The sequence below is a fragment of the Amborella trichopoda genome, chromosome 1, assembly GCF_054954075.1.
Source record: "Amborella trichopoda isolate Santa Cruz 75 chromosome 1, AtrichopodaSantaCruz75HAP2 v2.0, whole genome shotgun sequence".
Classification (NCBI taxonomy): domain Eukaryota; kingdom Viridiplantae; phylum Streptophyta; class Magnoliopsida; order Amborellales; family Amborellaceae; genus Amborella; species Amborella trichopoda.
The window spans coordinates 40804141-40824755 of record NC_142336.1 but is presented as its reverse complement, the minus strand read 5'-3'; the positions used below and the strand labels follow the sequence as shown (position 1 = coordinate 40824755).

Here is a 20615-nt window from a genome sequence, read left to right as displayed (position 1 = left end):
TGGATTAGCAGTGGTGGAAGAACCAGATCGGAAAAATGAGGGATTTTAGTTGTAAAGTAGTTCGAATGCATTACTAGGCTTGCATCCTCGATCGATGCAAATAAGTGACTAAGACCAATGATCTAAGTGTTTTTCTTCACAAAATTATTATTATTTTTTTATTTTTAAATTTTTTTTTTCATATCAAATGATGATTATATATATACAAAATCATCTCAAAATAGGAATTTAAGAGAGGACTCATTTCTACATTTGAAAGGTAGTTTAGTTTTTTGTGTTTAAGGGGCGGTTTGTATAAAGCCGAGGCTCTAATCAATCAAAATAAAGTACACATTCAAATAGTGTCAAGAAATGTGGTGTCAATACTGAAAATCTTTGTCAAAGCCTTCATCTTTAATTATAAAATTTAAACCTTAAAACATAGTGTAGATCGAGTAAATCTATGAAAACTTGAATATTGATGGTCCAAAAATGCATTACAAGATGTACTATTTTGAAAACTTGAAATCCATTATTTTTCTCTTGTCAATACATCTTAATGTCGAGATGATCAATTTGAGAATAATTGGGCATCAAAACAACCTTCTCTAGCGAAAAATTTAAGGTAGACTCCAATTTGATTGTTTAGAGCCTCGGCTCTATATAACATTTTTCCCTTTTCTTTTAAGGTGCGGTTTATATAGGGCCCAAGATCTAAACAATCAAATTAGTGCCCACCTTCAAATAGTATCGAGAAATATGGTTTAAATAATGAAAAGTTTTGTGATAGCCTTAAATTATATTTTCATCTTTAGTTATAAAATTTAAAGCTTTAAAAATAGTGTAGATCGAACAGATATGTGAAAACTCAAAAATCTTGAAAATGGACAGTCAAAAAATGCGTTACAAGATGCACTATTTTCAAAACTTGAAATCCATTTTTTCTCATGTCTATGCATGTTGATGTTGAGAAGATCAATTTGATGATATTTGGACATCAAAACAACTTCTTCTAGTAAAAGTTTTGAGGTAGGCTCTAATTTGATTATTTAGAGCCTAAGCTCTATATAAACTTTTCCATTTCTTTTAAGGGAAATGCTTCTATATTTCCCCTAGAGTATAGAAGATGTATGCTTCTCCTACCATCCAGCCCTCTAATTTTGATCAAGATATCCACTCACAATTTGATATTAGATCTGACGTTTTAAAGTGTTTTATTTTTATTTTTTTTATACAAATTGCATGAATATAAAATTTAGTACGTGTCATCTTCTCATTGGGGTGCACCTATAAAAATATATAAAAAGTAATTTTTCAATAAAATATAATGATCAAAATACCTCTTGAATCTTTCAAAAGTATTTTTGGTTATTTTATATTATTGAAAATAATTTGTTTATATTTTTGGCTAGTACAATTTTAATAGAAGATTAACCTTGGTATTAAAATAGTTTATAGAAAAAAATTTAAAATAAAATAGTGTAGCGGCTGACATTGTGATTGAGGCAAAGAAAAAAAAAAAAAAAAAAAAATCTAGCAGGGTTGTAGATGTCTTTAATAATTTTTGCAAGGGCACTGAAGGTGTATCGACAACTTTGGCCGAACAGGGGACACACATCGCCGCTTCCGATGTGAACATGCAATTTTTTTGGGTGCGGTTTTCAGAGCTCTACTTCTTTTTAGCCTGCACTTACTTCGAGGATTTTTCAAAACTCTAAGCCCTCGAGCACCTAAACTATTGCTTCAATGGCGCCAGACCACATGCTCCAAACACCATGTTGCCTTCTCCATTCTTCTTCTCAAACCCTAATAACAACAACACTGAACAAACTGCTGCATCTCTGTCTGGTGCCGTTTTAGTCGACCATGGTGGAAAATTCGGCTGCAGTTGCAGTTAGGCTGTTATTGTTCTGTGCTTTTCCTCTGGTTATTCATGGCATGGATCCTCTGCTATCTCCCAAGGGTGTCAATTATGAAGGTGTTTGAAATAACAATATCTCGTTTTCTTCTTTGAAGTTGCGGAATGGAGTCGTTTTTGCAAATTTTGAGGGATTTTTGTTGTTTATGTCGGAGATTTTGTTTGATTGATGATTTTGGTTTTCCAGTGGCGGCTCTGATGGGTGTGAAGAGCGGAATGAAAGATGAATTTCATGTATTTGAAGGGTGGGATATTAACTCTGTTGATCCTTGCACTTGGGCTATGATTGGCTGCTCTCCAGAGGGTTTTGTGATAGCACTGTGAGCTCTCTCTCTCTCTCTCTCTCTCTCTCTCTCTCTCTCTCTCTCTCTCTCTCTCTTCTCTTTCAACCTTTCATGGATGCCTCATTCTCACCATTCTCAACCCTGCTGCCATTATTCTAGAATGTGAATGGAAACTTTTTTGAGAAATTTCAAATGCTCCAAATTCACCTTCATTTTCTTGAGGGAGAGAAACGAAGTGCTTATTATTTACAAGTGTGATTTTATATCCTGTATGGTGTCTTGACAAAATGATTTAAGATCATAGTTGTATTTAGGAGAAAATTACTGATTGGATACCATATACATCGGTCTTTTTGTTGGGAACGTAATGTGGGTCCTAAATAGCTGGTAAGTGTCATTGGTTGATATGTCATTGTACTTAATGTATAAAATTAGTATATATATATTTAGTATGTAGCTTAGATGCTGAGAGTTGGGGCTAAGTGCTCAACAGCATCAGACAACCAGGTGGTCTTGTGTCATGGATAGCAATGGTTGGGTGTCATGTAGCTTGGCTTAAATGATGGCTATGGAAATAGAGAAGTAATATTACTGAAATGTGACTTAGATAGGGGGAATTTCAATGAAACTTCCCTTTGTATATGGTCTAAGAGGTTGAGGGTGCCTTCCTTTACTACATGCTTATATGTAGGTCTTGCTACATAAGGATTTAACCATGTGATATGACATGCTTCTTGGGCATGTTCTCGAATGTCTGACATGATACATGATGTGAAAGGACAACTGGAAATTATATCAAGTCTTTGTTTGATCTTAAGAAGCAAAAAAAACAAAAACAGCATACACAACAGAGAAAATTCACTTTAATGGAGAGGTAACAGGTTTCTCACTCTTTCATAAAAACATTTAGGTCCAATCAAAGTAGGAATCGACATTATTTACTCCCCACCCAAATAAAGGAACCTAATTAACTAAGAAAATCTTAAAAAAAAAAAAAAACTAATGTTAACACTTATAAACAAAAAAATTGAGCAACCCAATCATAATAACTACAAAAGTGAGATTAGAAAAATAAAATAAAAACTCAAATTTTGCTTCTCTCTTGAACTTTAGCTACATCATCCTCCCCGAGTTGGAGAATACTCAATTCTATTAGGCTAGCACAACTATGTAACATGAACTGGTCTCTAACATTGAAGACTGGAGAGGTATTCCACCCACTAGGCAACTCAACCTCATTATCATTGATATTGATCCTCCTCTTGATCTTGTAATGTCCAATCTCCTGGCTTTAAGCTTTCCATAGGTGCCAATAGGAAATTGTTTAGGTAAGATACGCAATAACAAGATCTCCGACAGTAAACAATTGTGCATGGCGGTGTTGATTCACAACATCTTGGTACTTTTCGTGGCTCTCCTTCAACTTTCTTCAAACCTTCTCATGTAATTTCTTCATATATATACAGTCATACTCACAACATCTGTATCCATAGTCTCACGCACAGGCAAAGCAACTAAGGCCTAAAAATGCAAAGGAGACATACCATATTTACAGTAAAAGGAGTCTTCCTGGTTGATTTAGAGAGTTACTATAAGCGAACTCAGCTTGGGGTAACACCAAATCCAACACCTTTACATTTTCTCCAATCAACTCTTTAGCATGTTGCCCACACATTTATTGATCACCTTGGTTTGGCCATCTATATCTGGATGATAAGCACTGCTGAATTGCAACTTAGTATCCATTTTTCCTAATAGTGTCCTCCAAAAATGCTAAGAAATCGGGTATCATGATGGTCCTTGGAAGCCCATTCAATCTTACTACCTCCTTAAAGAAGAGAGTAGCTACCATTGTAGCATCTATGGTCCTCCTACATCGTATAGAGTGTGCCAACCTAGAAAATCAATCAACCATCACCGTAATTGAATCTTATCCCCTTTTTGTCCTAGGCAACCCCACAATGAATCTATGGATAAATTAAATCAAGGCCTTGTTGGGACTAGCAATGATTTTTATATACCCCTGTTTTAAGTGTCTCTTGGCCACTTAACATACTTTGCACTTGTCAACAAATTGATACACACCCATTTTCTTGCGTGGCCGAAAAGATCTTTCTTCTACCAATGCATAGGTTTGACCTCTGCCAATATGACCACCAAGTTGATGCAGAAAGGAAGGTGGGAAATTAAATTCCCTCTCTTTTTTTATCCTCAAGCAAACAAAAATCAGCAACAAAAGGAGAAGAACTATGGCTATAAATTAAGCCCACAGAAAAAGAAGCTCTCTTTCTTCTTTCATATACTAATTTTCAGTCCAAAATAACATACACCACTCCAATGGGGCTTCCAACTCCTCTTTTATACAAGCTTACTATAAAAAAATAATAACAAAAAAAGGACTCGAAGGATATCTTCTACCTCATCTCTCCTACACCTCCCACAAAATTCCTATAGTTTCCTCTCTAACCCTCTCTCTCATGCGTAGTCTCTCTCTCTCTCTCTCTCTCTCTCTCACACACACACACACTAACGTATCCTCTACAAAATCCCCACTTTCTAAAACTTTACCTAACTTCCTTCTCTATCCTTGCCATGTACCACTTCTCACCCAAAACCCATTAAAATAGGACTTCTCCCCCTATCCTTCACACATTTTCTAATCCTTTATTATCACTTCCCTCTTTTTCTCCTATATTGATCCACCTTCACATGAGCCCTACCAGGTGATCCACTCCCTTAAGAAAAAGGAAACCAATTAGCCAAATTTTAAAACCCATGTTAATCCTGATAAATAAAAATTGGGGGCCCTGCCCATAACTACTAAGAAAACCCTGTTGTTTCCTTGAAATTAAAAATAAAAATAAAAACCTTAAATTCAGCTCTCCTCTTGAAATTTATTTGTGTCACGAATCCTCCTGTATGGAGATCCAACACAAGATGCTACCTTAAAGATGTATCAGGGATACTTAACCGTGTGCTATAAAGCAAATATCCATTGATAAACTAGTAACGATCACTGAACTGCATTTCATTATTCCAAAAAGTGGACCGCCTAGCTCTTAGGCCGTCCACAGGGCATGAGTGTCTCGCATATGCCTAGGCGGTAAAAATAGGCAGCCTACTCTTCGACGGCTGCCTAAACACTTGGGCACCCGCCTAGGCGGGCACCCAGCGCATAGCACTGGGCGGCCACCCAAGGCTTGTGCCCCACCCAAGGGTGGAAATGCCCCTCGTTCAGAGCAAGACGGGAAAAAAGGTGGGGTTTAGGTTCATTTCAAACATAAACGCCATTAAAGCTCATTTTAGAAAGAGAGAAACCTCAAAAAGCTAAATTTTTGTGATTTCTATCAGATCGAAGGGTTCTCAAAGTTATGAGAAATTGATTTAAACGTCACCCATTGGAGGTTTTATGGGTCTATTAGAGGGTTTTTTTTTAAGATTTTGAGATTAGAAAACATCTTAAAGGTGAAAGTTTGGAGATCAAGCAATCAAAGTTAGTGAAAAAATTTATTTTTAAATTACTTGTATTAGTTTGAGATGTCTTCTTCGGGATCTAATAGAAGTGGTGATCTTGGTTGGAAATATAGCTATAACCCAAATCCTTTGTATAAAAATTGCCTAAGATGCAATTATTGTGAAAAGGATACAAATGAGGGCATAAACCGGTTTAAGAAATATCTTGTTGGTATCAGGGGGGATGTTGCTCCATGTAAAAAAGTTCCTGATGCTATTACAGATGAGATAAAAGTTATACGAGTATTGTTAAAAAGAAAAAAGATGAGAGGCATCCATAGCAAAGTTGAGGCTTGGGGTTCATGTCAATTTTGATATTGATGATAGTGATCAGTAGGGGTGTGAAGAGATGGAACAACTTGCTATATCCAAGACTAGGGGAGGGAAAGAAGTTGTACTTGGTTTTGGGAGTCAGGGGCCTAAGAGGGTTATAGATTCTTTTTGGCCCCAGCCTGGCCCTGAGGTTGCAAGAGAGAAAACAAAGTAGCGAACGAATATTGAGAATAAAATCAAGAAGGAAGAGAGAGATAAAGCTACATAGGACATTGCTAGATGGTTTTATGAGGCGATCATTCCTTCTAATGCCACTCTCCTAAGTAGCTTTTACACCTTGGTAGAGGCAATTGGCCAATTTGGGCCTGGGATGAAGCCCCCAACCCCATATGAGCTTTTAGAGCCTCTTTTGAAAAAAAAGGTGATTGTCACGAGGGAGATTATTGAGGTTCAGAAGGATTTATGGGCTCAGTATCGGGTTTTTGTTATGACCGATACTTGGAGTGATAAGAAGAGAAGAAGCCAGATGAATTTGCTAGTGAATTGTCCTTTAGGAACTATTTTTTTGAGGTCCATTGATACCTCTGATTATAGCCATGATGCCAATTACATAGGAGAAGAGCATCAAGGAGGTTGCCGAGCAGCATGTTATATAGGTTGTCATAGATAATGTTGCTCCTTATGTTGTTGTTGCTAATTTGTTGCGCATAGCTTACCCAAATATGTTTTGGACACCATGCGCAACACACTGTATAGACCTCATGCTTGAGGCTCTTGGCAATTCGAGTGATATTTCTGGTGCAGTTATGAAGGAAAAATCAGTTATGACTTTCATTAATTGCTACACCCTCACCCTCAACATGATATATAGATTTACAAAGAAGAAAGAGATTGTGAGGCCCTGGGTCACAAGATTTGCAACCTTGGTACCTATGCCTAGATAACATACATTCAAGAAGAGTCCAATTGAGGCAGATGTTTACCTCAGATCAGTGGAGAGCATACAAGTGGTTCAGGGATCAGAAAGGGAAGAAGGTGAAAGATATTATCCTTTCTAAGGCTTTTTGACAAGGGGTGAAGGGCACTCTTAAGGTATTTTTCCTCTTGTCAAAGTCCTTCACATAGTTAATAGTGACAAGCCCTCCATGGGCTACACATATGAGGCAATGGAGAGATGTAAGAGAGTGATAGACCATAATTTAGATGATGATATGAGCCTCTATGAGCCTGTTTGGAAGATTATTGATGAGAAGCGGGATATGCAGGTACATCAGCCATTGAATGCAGCTGGTTATTTTTTTAACCGAGCTTTTTTTATGCTGATAACAGACAAATGAGACAATTATGACTAGATTTAATAAGTGTGTAGATGTGCCCTAATCAGGATATCCAGAACATTATATGCATTGATGAACTAATTAGTTACAAGTGCGGATTAAAGTCTTTTGGGAGTCCAATGGCAGTAAGGCAAAGGACCAAAATTGATGAAGGTAATTATTATTAAGTTCCTCAAGTTCAAGTTTCATTTTATGTCCTCAAGTTTATGTTCCTCAAGTTCAAGTTTCAAGTTCCTCAAGAAGTCTATATTTCTTTCATTTGTCTTTTCCTCCTCTTGGTTGTGTATTGGGTTTTGTAAACTTTTAAGTTTTAATTGTGTGGGCTATGGATATAGACTTATGGAGGACTTGTGGACCATAGACATTTGATGTGCCCCCTAACTCTTATGTTTATGTGTTATTTCTTATTATCTTTCATTTTCTTGATGATGAATTGATGTTTTGCTAAGTTGTTATCTTGGATTATGGACTAAAATATGTCTCAATTTGTATTTTTAATATGTCTCAATTGGAAATGCATGGAATTATGGACTGAAGTATGTTTTAATATGTATTTTCTATTTTTTTACACAAAATCTAACCTTAAAACAACTTCTTATTCTACTGGGTCGCCTAGGTTATGGCCCCCACCTAGGCATTGGGCGGCTTGGACTCCACTGGACGCCTAGGCGCCGCCTGGCCTTTTTTTGGAACACTGCTGCATTTCGACACCATAGACTTGAAATATGGATTCTTCATATACTTCTCGATTAGCCACCACATTCACAGCCAAAGTGCGCGAGAGGTATGAACATTGGTTCAGCGCATCGACAACTCAATTTTGATCCTCTAACATGGTGCCAATTGGTGAATGTGAACTTTTGCAAGTAAGCCAATCACCTTGCATGCCACCTGTTGGTATGATCCATTGCATCATGATCAGGGTATAAGGCAAATTCTCACTACACGAGGTAATATCATCAATGTCCTAGTGCTTGGCTAATTGCATCAAACTCAACATCATACATGGAATACTTTCTTCGAGCTTCATTGAGTTTTTCACCAAAGAAAGCAACATGCCTCTTTTTTTGACTGAGCACTACACCAATCCCCACATAAGAAACATTATGTTCTACTACAAAGACCTTTCTTAAATCTGGCAATGCATGCTCTGGAACATTCATTATCTTCTCTTTAATGGTATCAAATACCCTTTACTTGTGGCTGGGGGGTCTAATGGAAAGTTTCACCTTTCAAGCACTCGATGATTGAGTCCATGATAATGCTAAACTTCCTAATGAACCTCCTATAGAAAGTAGCAAGTCCCATGGAAACTTTGCACCTCTGACACTGATTTTGGAACTGGTCATTTCACTATGGCCTGCGCCTTCTTAGGATCTACCTTCACCCCATCTAAAGACAGTATAGGCAAAAAATACTATGATATTGGTCATGAAATTACACGTATTGAGATTGATGCTAACTTCTTGGCACTTAACACTATTAGTATTTGGTGCAAATAGTCAGCTAGGGCATCGATCTTTACGTAGTTAACAAGAATAACATTGAAATAAACCACTTCAAACTTGCCAGTAAAAGGTTGTAATACATGTGTCAACATGTGCATGAACGTTATAGGTGCATTTGATAGGCCAATAGGCATCACCAACCACTCATACACCCCACTCTTTGTCTTAAAAGCAATATACTCCACTCATCCTCTTCACGTATGCGAATTTGATGGTAGTCACTTCCCAAGTCAATTTTAAAAAATAGGAAATTGATATTTAACTATGATCTTGTTAATAGCCTTACTCTATATACATTCTCCATGATCTATTTTTCTTAAGGGGTAAGCAAAGCTGGTATAACACATGGACGCATGCTAACCCTTCTGTCAACAACTCATCAACCTCCTTTTGAAGGTCAACATGCTCTTTAGGTTTCATCCTATAAGTATGTAGGTTAGGTAAAATCGACCCTGGTATGAGGATACAATGTATGTTCCTCATAGGTCGTAAACCCATAGTTAAGTCATTTGGCACAAGGTCCTAAAATTCCATCAAAAGTAGTTTAAAGGCTTCTGGCACTGCAACAAGTTTCCAAGTCCTTTCCTATAGGTGCATAAATCTGCCCATCTCCTCACTCTCCTCCTTAAATTGCTAGAGAGAGAAGAGTCACACCTCTCCCTTGGATGACTTAGGTGGAGTCTCCTCACGTGAGGGCAGTAATACCACCTAAAGATCATCCTTCCAAAAAGTATAGGTCTTACCTCCAATATTATGGATGGTTTTGCAGTCATACTGCCAAGGCCATCCTAGGATTTTGGCAAGAACCATTGGGGGGTGGCTTTAGCTTGTGGCTTCTTCCCTTCTCTGTCGTTCCTCCCCCTTCAAGGCAGCTTGATAGCTAGTCTCCAACCATGGCATATGATGTAAAGCGAGTTCATCTTGGACTTTGTAGCCGTGAAACATAATGCGCCACCTTTTGGTACTTGATCTCTGCTAACCCATTATGCAGGGATAAATGGTAATAGTTTTCCTTATACTCTCGAACTGATTTTTTACCTGGTTATAACTGATGAAATTGTTGGTACAATTTCTGTATGTAGCTGGGTGGTAACCTCACCTTTTGGGGCATGATGTTGCTGAGCTCTCCCTTGTAGCAAATATGCAACCATCTTTGTCAAATTGTCGAGTCGCTTGTTCAACTGGGATCGGCATTCCTACCGCCATGACCTCACTACCAGTCATCATAGTTGTTAACTTTCTTCAACCCATTCTCTGATGCCACATGATGTAAAAGGAGCGCGGGAAATGAAATCCAGCCTTCTTTTGATCTTGGAACAAGCCAAAAATATCAGCAACCAACACATGGGAAAGAAAATTTGCTTAATGGAGAAGAAAAGTGTTGCCCACTCTTTCATAAAAAAATTCAAGTTCAAAACCTAAGCTCTCTTTGTCCAAGAGATGTTCCACTCGTATACACAGGTCGTCAAAAAACAGAAAAATAATAATAAGAAAACCAGCAAGATGTTTCCTGGCCCATCTATAATAATCATGTAACTCCCACCTAACTAGCACTTTTATTTATCCCCTCACACACTTCTTCATAATCCTCTAATATCTTTTCCTTCTTTCTTTCCTACTTTCATGCACCCTCATGCGAACCCAATAAAATTAGGAATCAGTGTAGTCTACTCCACACCCAAAGAAATCTTAAAAAGCTACTCATGTTAATTCTAATAAATAAAAAAATTGAACACCCCATCCCATAACAACTAAAAAAGCCAACTTCGTCACTGAAATTAAAAACAAGGAAAAATTACGTACATGCAACGTAATTACATTCTAGCCCCAAATTTTTGTAAAATTTTATTGCAAGGTCCTCTTTTTCATTTTTGTATTCCAGTTTTGCCCCCAATCCAATGTTGCAAATATTGAACCACAATTGTTTTTTCTTACATGATTTCTGGGGTAGTCTAATGCTTGGGAACCGACACATTTTGGGGTAATTCAATATTGGAAATATCGGACCGCCCATACTTGGCATTTTTTTGAAGAATACTAGTTCGGGGTCCCTAGAATCAGACCCCATTTTAAAGAAAAAATTGGATCGGTTCGATATCTCTAACATCGAATTGGCCCATAGGGTGTATTTTGTAGCCTCTCTCTCTCTCTCGCACTCTCTATCTCTCTCTCTCTCTCTCTCTCTCTCTCTTGCCTCTCTACCCCATGATTGGAGCCCTCCTTTTATGTCTATAAGCAAATCTTTTTACTCGCTATTGCATTTTCCTGTTATTACATGTCTCAAAGTCACCAATCCCTCCTCTTTCTCTCTCTTTCAAATCTTAATACACTTATAGCTTAAGCCTCAACCCATCTCTTTGTCTATATCTTTCTTTTTTTGTTGTTTTTGAATGAGTTGGTCATTTATGGTCTGGTTTGAGGTTAAGGATGTTGGACTGTCCCCCTCCCCCATTCCCTGCCCTCTTTTCTTTTGATTTGAAATGTGGTGCGATGCTAGAGGGCACCGAATCGGAATACTTATCGGGGGGCGGGGGTCCAATATCGGACCACTCTAGGAATGGGTCACTGTGATATCTGGGGCATAGGATTGCCCTAAAAACCACTACAATTAAAAAATATGCCATTCAATGTTTGTAATATCAAACCAGCGGCAAAGCTGGATTAAAAAAAGACCACAAAAAAGGAGGGCCTCTATATAAATGGTGCAGTTAGCATACGGATGCATTCGTAGCTGTAGAGGTAAGGTGCACCTTCAAATTTTATCATGGTATATAATTTTGATGTAAAATGTTCTTAGGATTATCTCAAAATTTATTTTTATATCTACTTATAAAATTTTAAATTTCAAAAATGGTTAAAATCAAGTAGATCTATAAACATATAAAAAACTTGAAAATGGACGGTTTAGATAATATGTTGTGAAATGCACTATTTCTGAGACTTAAAATCTTTTTATTTTTCATGGTCATACATCTCGATGTCGAGATGATCAATCAAAGGGTTTTTCAACATTAAAGCTACCTTTTTTGATGGATTTTTGAGGTGCATCCGTAGTTCTACATTATTAGGTTGCATCCTTATATAAACGTTTTCCCTACATAAATTACTAATTTTGGACCAAAATGTAATTCTGGTAAATATAACCTGTCTGTAAGTAATTTTTCCAAAAAGTAATAGAAACTTAAATTTAGCTTCTATCTTGAACTTTATTTACATCAACACACATGTTCGATGTTCATCTAGACACAACAGATATGCCATTAGACATAGTTAGATGTGTTTGCCATGTGTCTTAAACAAATTTTGACTTTGACGCAAATTTCATTTGAGACAGATGTCTCTTGGCATGTGAAACATCGACGCACGTGTCCAAATACTGGACAAATGCATCCGACATTTGGGCACGTGCATCTATGGCTACATTGCTCGTGTCCAAAACTCTTGATGCAATTCTCATTACTATTGGGCATACACGTCCATAATTTGGAGCCCGTGTTTTATCTTTTGGAAGTTAATTTTATTATTTTCATTAAAAATTCAAAAAAGTTAATTTATTATTTGAAATGTTATGATGATGATTATGATGATGGTATATATGTATGTATGTCACTATGCATTGTACAAACTTGTATGCATGTGTTCTACTTGACTTAATGAAATATAGTAATGCAAGTTTGATTGTTCGAATCCGAATTGGACACAGATTCTGGTGCAATGTCATCGTATCATAGATTTAAAAGTGACAAATACTTCTAAGAGATTATTTGGTCGTGTTCATGTTTTATTTGGGAGTCATTAATCTGGGATCTGTGTCTCTCTCACTAAGAGTGCCACATGATTTGCATCCCCATGCAGACTTCCTATTAAAGCATGCTTACAATGGCTCTAATGTCCAGTATATGATGTACTCTTATCGACGGTTTTAAAATGCAGCCGAATCGCATCCCTCCACATATGCGGCTGCATCTTGCATAGCCCACATATGCAGCCGCATCTTGCATAACTCACATATGCGGCTAGCGAGTGATGTGAAAAGAAGCCACTCGAGAATGGGTATTTTTTACTTTTTAAGCCCTGAAAAAGGGGGGAAAGGGTATGGGGGGGTATTAAACCCCCCAAACTACCAAAAACAGCCCACATCCATGGCCTTCATCAAATCGATCAAAAAAACAAAGTGACGGAAATTTTATTTTTTTTGAAATTCTTAGATTTTCGTATTAGTTGATCTTTGGTTGTTGATTTGTTTCTTTTGGGTGTTGATTTGAGGAAGTTTTAGCAAAGTGTTGATTTGAGGGTTTCAAGGGCCGAGAAGAAATCGATATTTGTTTCTTTTGGGTGTTTGTAACTTTAAAGTTTGTGGTTGCAAGTTTGTGATTATGGTTATTGAATGATTTATGAAGCTAGTTTCAAGTTTCTAGTTTTTTACTTACTAATGTCTTCTATGATCTATTTGGAGATAATGGTTACGAAATCCCCGACAGCTGATCCTTTTGGAGTTAATGAATAATTTAAATACCTACTATCACATAAATCACCTCCATAATTTAAATACCTAGTTTCTAGTTTTCTTTGCATTAACCTATTTTTTAGATTTTTCAGATTGTTTTTTATATTTATTGACCGCATCGGCTTTCCAATGCATCGGGCTGCATACCGCATTTTAAAACACTGCTCTTATCTAAAATGTGTATCTTTGTTGCTTGGCGCATGTATTGGCCATGGCAAGCATTCAAAGTAGCAGTGGATTTCATTGGCCTACCATTGTGTGATTGCATTTCCTTTTTTTTTTCCTTTTTTGTCTTTTGTTGGGGGCTGGGATTTTGTATATGGAACACTAGTAATTTACGATTTTCTCTTTTCGAATATTCTATGTATGTGATTTGGTTTGCTATTTATGTGATTTTTATCAAAAGTTTCTATTGTGATTTGAAGTAGAATATGATAAATACATGACTTGGTTGAATTGTTCACAGAGAGATGCCTAGCAAAAGCTTGTCCGGTTACCTTTCCCCTATCATTGGGAATTTGAGTCAACTTCAAACATTGTAAGTTAATAGAAACATTCTGTTTAATGGATGTTTTGAAACAATATTTTACCACCTCTATCCTTGTAATTTTTTAATGCAAGTTAGTTGTATCCATGTGTAGTACATAGCATATAACTATATTTACTAAACCTTATATATGCAAAGAATACCTGCATCAAAATGACAAAGGTTTCTTACTATGAAGGGAATCCAGTAGATATGTCGGTTTTCGGGAAATATCTTGCTAAATAATGTTAAACCTGTAATCTATTTTTTTTACTTATTTATGTAATTAACTGCTTTCAATTTGACCTGGATGAAAGGAGCTGAACCTATAAATATTTGTGATAGATGGTTTATCTTATGTCATTTTCTTTGTGGTTAGCTTTGTCATCGATGTATTATCGCCAATTGCTTTTATATCTTGCACCATTACTTTCCAATCTGCATATTTTTCCTAATAGAGCATGTGATTTCTAATTTTCCATGTCATTCTTGTAAGAAAGGGTGTTGGTTTGTTCTGTTTTGACAAAATCATTACTGGCGAAACTCAAATTGTTCCAAAATTACAAACTATGATGCCATTGATCATGAAGCATGCTTGGGCTTTCTCCTAAGATCAAGAGGGTATTTGCAGGTTATTGCAAGACAACAATCTGGCAGGTCCTATTCCAGTTGAACTAGGAAGACTTACAAAGCTTCAGACTTTAGACCTCTCTGTCAACCAATTTGTTGGTGAAATACCAAGTTCTTTGGGCTTTCTAATGAACCTTAATTACTTGTGGGTGTCTATCTGAATTATAATGAGAAACCTTCCTTGACCTTCTATTGCCCACTTAGTTTTCATGAATTGTGAAAACAAATTTGGTATCTTAACAATTTCCGTAACTTAATTTCGTAGGAGACTTACCAAAAATGGACTATCTGGACCAATTCCAGCACTCGTTGCCAACCTATCAGGAATTATATTCTTGTATGTGTTCCCCTTGTTGCATTTGGGTCTATTTCCCTTTCTTTCAGTAGTAGCGTTATTTTGTTTGGAAAGTAATACACACCCATGGACTACAGAAAACAATGTTTTATGAGGCGCTTAAATGAAATGATGGGTCGTGATGCAGAGAATGTATTGCCTACCAGTTACAGGACATTATGCAGTGGTGGCTCCCATTCTCCATCACTGTCTATTTCATTGGCAGTCGCAACCCTAATTGCCTTGTGTTTCCTGTAGTCCATAGGACAATAATATACATTCCCTATTTTGTCAGGATTTTCTTTCTTTCTTTAAAATTCTACATCACCATCAGATTGTTTGTGAATCAGGGATTTGTCATTTAACAATCTCAGTGGTCCTGCTCCAAGAATACGTGCTAAAGATTACAGGTGAGACAAGTTGGATTCTTATTGATGATCTCTTTTCGTACTTCTTTGTCTTCTATTATTTTATTTATCAACAAAACTTTATTGCTGTTTAACTGGAAGTGGGGTTTACTTACGAGTAATAATTAAAAACAAAACTGGAAATGGGGTTTACAGTGTTGCAGGAAATGGGTTTCTTTGTGCATCATCATTCTTAAAAGGCTGCATAGATACTCCAAAGCCAATAATGCGTAAGTTTTATCAAAATCACATGAATAATTCATAGCTCCCTATGATATTTATAACAAGTGTACATTTACTTATTTTGCAGAGGCCGAGCCATCTCGACACCCTTATGATCATCGAGCAGTGATTGCTATTGCTGTAAGCCTTGGCTGCATTTCTGCACTATTGGTTTTCTTTCTAGTGTTTTTGTACTGGCAGCATGCATCCAAGCGACATATTCACTTTGCTTCCTATGGTACTTTCTGTCATGACACACCGATCTATTCTCTTAGATGAATTATCACATGACTCTCTCTCTCTCTCTCTCTCTCCCTCTCCCTCTCGGTCTGTTGGTCGATCGATATCATATCTATAAGTAGATGGAATGATAGATGGATAGATAGATTAATTGGTAGGGACAGCAGGATGTGCATTTTCTAGAGAATGCACATGCACTCCCAATAAAGCATATATTTCACATACTTTTAATTTTGCTTTTCTGCAGAGAAACATGAATGTGAGGTTGATATTGCGAATTTGAAGAGATTTTCATATCGGGAACTTCAAATCGCTACTGATAATTTTAATCCCAGGCGCATCTTAGGCCAAGGAGGTTTTGGGGTGGTTTATAAGGGTTTCCTACAAAATGGGGCTGTGGTGGCTGTGAAAAGGTTGAAAGATCCAAGTTTTACTGGGGAAGTCCAGTTTCAGACAGAAGTAGAAACCATCAGCTTAGCTTTGCACCGTAACCTTCTTCGGTTATATGGATTTTGTATGACTTCAAATGAAAGGTTGCTTGTATACCCATATATGTCAAATGGCAGTGTGGCTGATCGCTTAAGAGGTTTGCTTCTTGGAAAATAACTAATTTTCTAATCAGATTACATGACGAAATACAAAATCTAGAGAATTTAAAACTTTAGGTGTATATTTATACCACTTCTTTGGTTTTGTTGATATTTATTTTTAGAATTTGAGTTTACCATTCTTGCATGACATTTATCTATTTCAAGACATGTTATCAAAGATTCTCAATAAGTTCACCTAGGAGAATGTGAATCACAGTGTCTCAACGATTATGATGTATGTGGCATAATTTGCAAACTAGAGGCCTACAGCCTAAAACATTTCATGAAAATTTAGGCTGGATTAAGGGTTGAACAAACATGAATAATGTACCAAAAGATTACCAGTATGGAGCAGAAGAGATATGTCTCATAGCATACGTACACTTGTAATGACTTACCAAGATGTACTTCTCACTATTAATTGACCCATGCGGCATAGAATTAAATCATGTAGTTATATTTAATCACCATGCATATATTTATCCTGATATCCTCGTAAGTTCCTTGCGCAGACAATCTCTGCGACAAGCCAGCTTTGGATTGGGAAAAACGAGTTCGAATTGCTATTGGGGCTGCTCGGGGCCTTCTGTACCTTCATGAACAATGTAATCCTAAGATCATACACAGAGATGTAAAAGCTGCCAACATATTGTTGGATGATAGTTTTGAAGCAGTTGTAGGTGATTTCGGATTGGCGAAGCTTTTAGACCGGAGGGACTCACATGTCACTACTGCAGTGAGGGGCACGGTAGGACACATTGCTCCAGAGTATCTCTCTACAGGGCGGTCCTCTGAGAAAACTGATGTTTTTGGATTTGGAGTACTTCTTTTGGAGCTTATAACAGGGCAAAAGGCAATGGGTGCTGACCGTTCCCTTAATCATAAGGGCATCCTTGACTGGGTAAGCTGGAATAAACTTTCTCTAGTATTATATTCTTGAATTGCTACTCTGATTTGAGTTAATTATTTGAGATTCACAAGGTTCTTTGCTTCTGGAGAATTGAACTATCCATATGGGAACTATCTCTGAATTAATTAGAAATGCATGCTTCAGAAAATCAAGGGTATTCTTGTTGTATGAAGAGTAGGAATCTGTTTTCTTGCCCCCGGGTGCTCCAATAATTTAGAGAGCCTTGATGGGTCGTCTTCTGTTATTGCACATGACTGCAATTTCCACCTATGCTATTTGTTGAAATATTCCATTCAATGTAGCATCTGAACTAAATTTCAGAAAATATCCCCATATTTAGCACTATCCGGATATTTGACTAGATTAGTTATATCTTATGCCCTCTCAAGGAAAATCAGAAAAGTTGGTTTGGATGTTTTTATCGCTTCATTGGAACCTGCACAACTCCCCCTTTGATCGCAGAGAAGTGAACGCTGCCGATTCAATTAATTTTCAGCATTACCAATTATGTCTTAGCAAATTGGAATAGAAATTCTTCGTATTATTACTTTCTGGGTTTTTCAATGTTTTGTTTTCCACTGTTGATTTCTGATCAAAGTATGATCAGGTGAGATCTGCTTTTGAGGAGAAGAGACTGGATCAGATGGTGGATAAGGATCTCAGTGGCTACTTTGATGGGTCAGAAATAGAGTGCATGGTGATGGTGGCTCTGTTATGCACTCAGTCTAATCCCAACCTTCGACCAAAGATGTCCGAAGTAGTCAAGATGTTGGAAGGTGGCCCGGGCGCTACTGAACATTTAGAGAGACCAGACATCAGCTATGAAAGATGTCATAGTTTTTCAAGAACTGGAGCTGATGTTCTTGATGGGTCTTCTTCCATAATTGAAGCTATGGAGCTCTCTGGTCCACGATGAGGTAAGATGTTTTTCGTGTAAAGAAAACCATAGAAGGTAGGCCTATTTTAGAGCTCTGAATTGGTTAGTGTCAATATGTTTTGATTTTTCTCAATTGGCAAAAGAGGTGAAGATTGGTTCTGGTGCCTATGATCATTTGATCAAATTTGGGTTTTCTCCAGAACTGGCGAGATGTAATTGTACAGCTCATTTGACTTCAAATTAAATGGTTTAAACTATGTATCTTCTAGTTGGAGAAGGCATTATTTTACTTTATGGCCTTCAGTCACTTAGCTGAAGCTAGGGATGGGCTCTGTCCTGCACGGCCTGGTAATCTAGCCCCATGGGTTGCACCCAAGGGGCTTGGCCCAAAGCGGTTGGTGGTGTTGGCTGTAATTATTTGATCAGTAGTGGGTTTTCTTCAGTATTTGCAAGATGTAATGTGCAAAGCATTTGATTTAATATTAAATGGTTATCTTCGAGTTGGAAAAATCTTTATTTTACTCCATGGGCTTTAGTTATTAGCTGGAGCTAGGGATTGACTTGGGCCTGTGCAGACTCAACTTGTCTGAATCAAGCCTGGTAATCCGGCATGGAGATTAGGTGCCAGGGGACCTTAGTGGGTAGACTTGGCCCACCCCATTAGGTATTTTTTTGGATTGAAAGATTGAATTTTTAAGTATAATAAATTGGAGTTCAATGTTGAGTAAAGGGATTGTATATTATGAGATTATTTATCTTTATTATAAGGTCACAATTACTGATAGACATTAGAAGTTAAATTGGATGGCTTGGTGTGTCACAAAGTTCTTTGAACTTCGAGTCTAATCAATGACACTCTTACAACCACCAAATCTAAATTCTGATGGACAAGAGTGATTATGACCTTGTCAAAAGTAAATGGTTTCTTGATATACTTTTCCTCTAGTAAAAGGGGGCAACATTAAGACATTATAACCAGTTATATTTGAAATCGAACTTTAAATAAATGAAGTAGCACTATGTTCCAAAAGAATAGTAATGAGCTGATTCATTGGATTCGAGTTTCATAGCCATGATCCAAGTAAGCTCCATTAGTGGGGTTTTATAGCAGCAGCAATCCAACTCCCATTTGTCACCACAATTAATTGGCTATCAATTGCCTCAAATGGATTTTGATTCCATTTTGAGTTTTATGAGCTGAAATTCGATGCACTGATAGAATACAATAAGAGCCATTGCATTGTACATAAGAGGTAAACCCATAGAGCATGACTTGAAAACCTGCTTGCTCGTTGTCATGCCCTTAACTCTTTCCTCTTGGGCATGGGGTGGGGGTGATTGGGAGTGTTTGACTTGATGTGAGATGAAAGTTTGTTTAAATCAGGTCGTTAATACTAGGCCAAATCATAGGTGTCTACAATCGTCCCACATGTAAATATCCAATACTATACTCCTTGCGGGCTCATCAACCCAATATGTGTAAATTGGATGGCTAAGATGAGACATTCCTCTACTCAAACCCATCATGGGCCCTAAAATGGACTGTCCAGTGTCGGTGCGGCTGTTAATGGGCCCTGCTGCCTGTGGGCTTTCAGGTCGAACCTAGTTTTAGGCTGGGGTTTTGACCACGGCCTAAGGGGTTAGCCTCAGGCTAGCAGTGGCCTGAACTGAATTTTTTTAGTTACATATATACACATTTAAATACTGGTCATCCCCCCCCCCCCCCCCCGGAGACTGATGCTGAAAAATTTTAAAAACTCAAATTTTTATTTTTTTTATTTTTTTTATTTTTGTTAGTTAGGAATTTTTATGGGCTGCATAATAGGGGCGTCAAACTTTTTCTCGTATTGGGTGAGAATTAGGGAAGATTAGGGTTGATTAAGTCATTGGTCTTAAATAGGGTAAAAATGATTTAGATAAATTTTATTTGTATGTTTATGTTTTAACAATGTAGGCAATGTTTGTTTTAAAGAGTTTTTTTATTAGCTGAAATCGTGGGAAGATATGTTATGGATATTTTCTAGAGGGTGGTTTTTAGAAGGCGGGAAGTTATCCTGTTAGAACCCAAATCACTATTTTTTCTTAGTCCAAATCTTTTAAGATGTGAGGAGAGAGAAGATCGGGGGATGATGTAAGGAGAGAGAATAGGGGGTGACGTGAGGAAAAAGAAAGTAGGGGATGAAGAGAGAGAAGATTGGGAGAGAGGCAAACTACATGTAAATTAGAGAGGTTTTTTTTAAGTTATGATTTATTTTTCTTTTTAGTCTCTTTAAAAGAAGATCTCCTTTTATTGTAAAGCAGTGAGAATTGAATAATATTTGGTTTTGTGAAGATATCGTTTTTTGGGTGGATTTCTTTGCAGACTTTGAGAGAGGTTATACTCTCTTAATTTTTTTCTTTTTTTATTTTTATTATTCATGTGTTATTTTTCTCCCTGCATCAATTGGTATCAAAGTAAGTAAGATATAGAGATTTAGTTTTTTTTTGGAAATGCCACCAAAAGCTAATTAAGCTAATCATACTCCTGTTATGGATGATCGCTAGGCACTAGCTATAGAAA

The 20615-nt window shown here is 37.1% G+C and overlaps 1 protein-coding gene across 8 annotated transcripts; it reads left to right on the top strand.

The window, feature by feature from the left end:
• Positions 1-1555: 1555 nt before the first annotated feature.
• LOC18426344 (Leucine-rich repeat protein kinase family protein) lies at positions 1556-18565 on the top strand. 8 transcript variants are annotated; one of them, XM_088865453.1, is made up of 12 exons: positions 1560-1957; positions 2085-2217; positions 7921-8088; positions 13786-13857; positions 14477-14620; positions 14741-14812; positions 15160-15219; positions 15373-15446; positions 15527-15676; positions 15926-16264; positions 16781-17169; positions 17786-18565. In XM_088865453.1, the coding sequence occupies exons 3-12, from the start codon at positions 8030-8032 to the stop codon at positions 18092-18094; spliced, it is 1668 nt and encodes a 555-aa protein (XP_088721579.1). In that variant the 5' UTR covers positions 1560-1957; positions 2085-2217; positions 7921-8029; the 3' UTR covers positions 18095-18565. The 8 variants fall into 8 exon arrangements, with proteins under 8 accessions (XP_020518098.2, XP_088721579.1, XP_011620472.3 ...); XM_011622170.3 differs by lacking the exon at positions 7921-8088; XM_088865470.1 differs by lacking the exon at positions 14477-14620 and having other exon boundaries at positions 1622-1957.
• The last annotated feature ends 2050 nt before the right edge of the window (positions 18566-20615 follow it).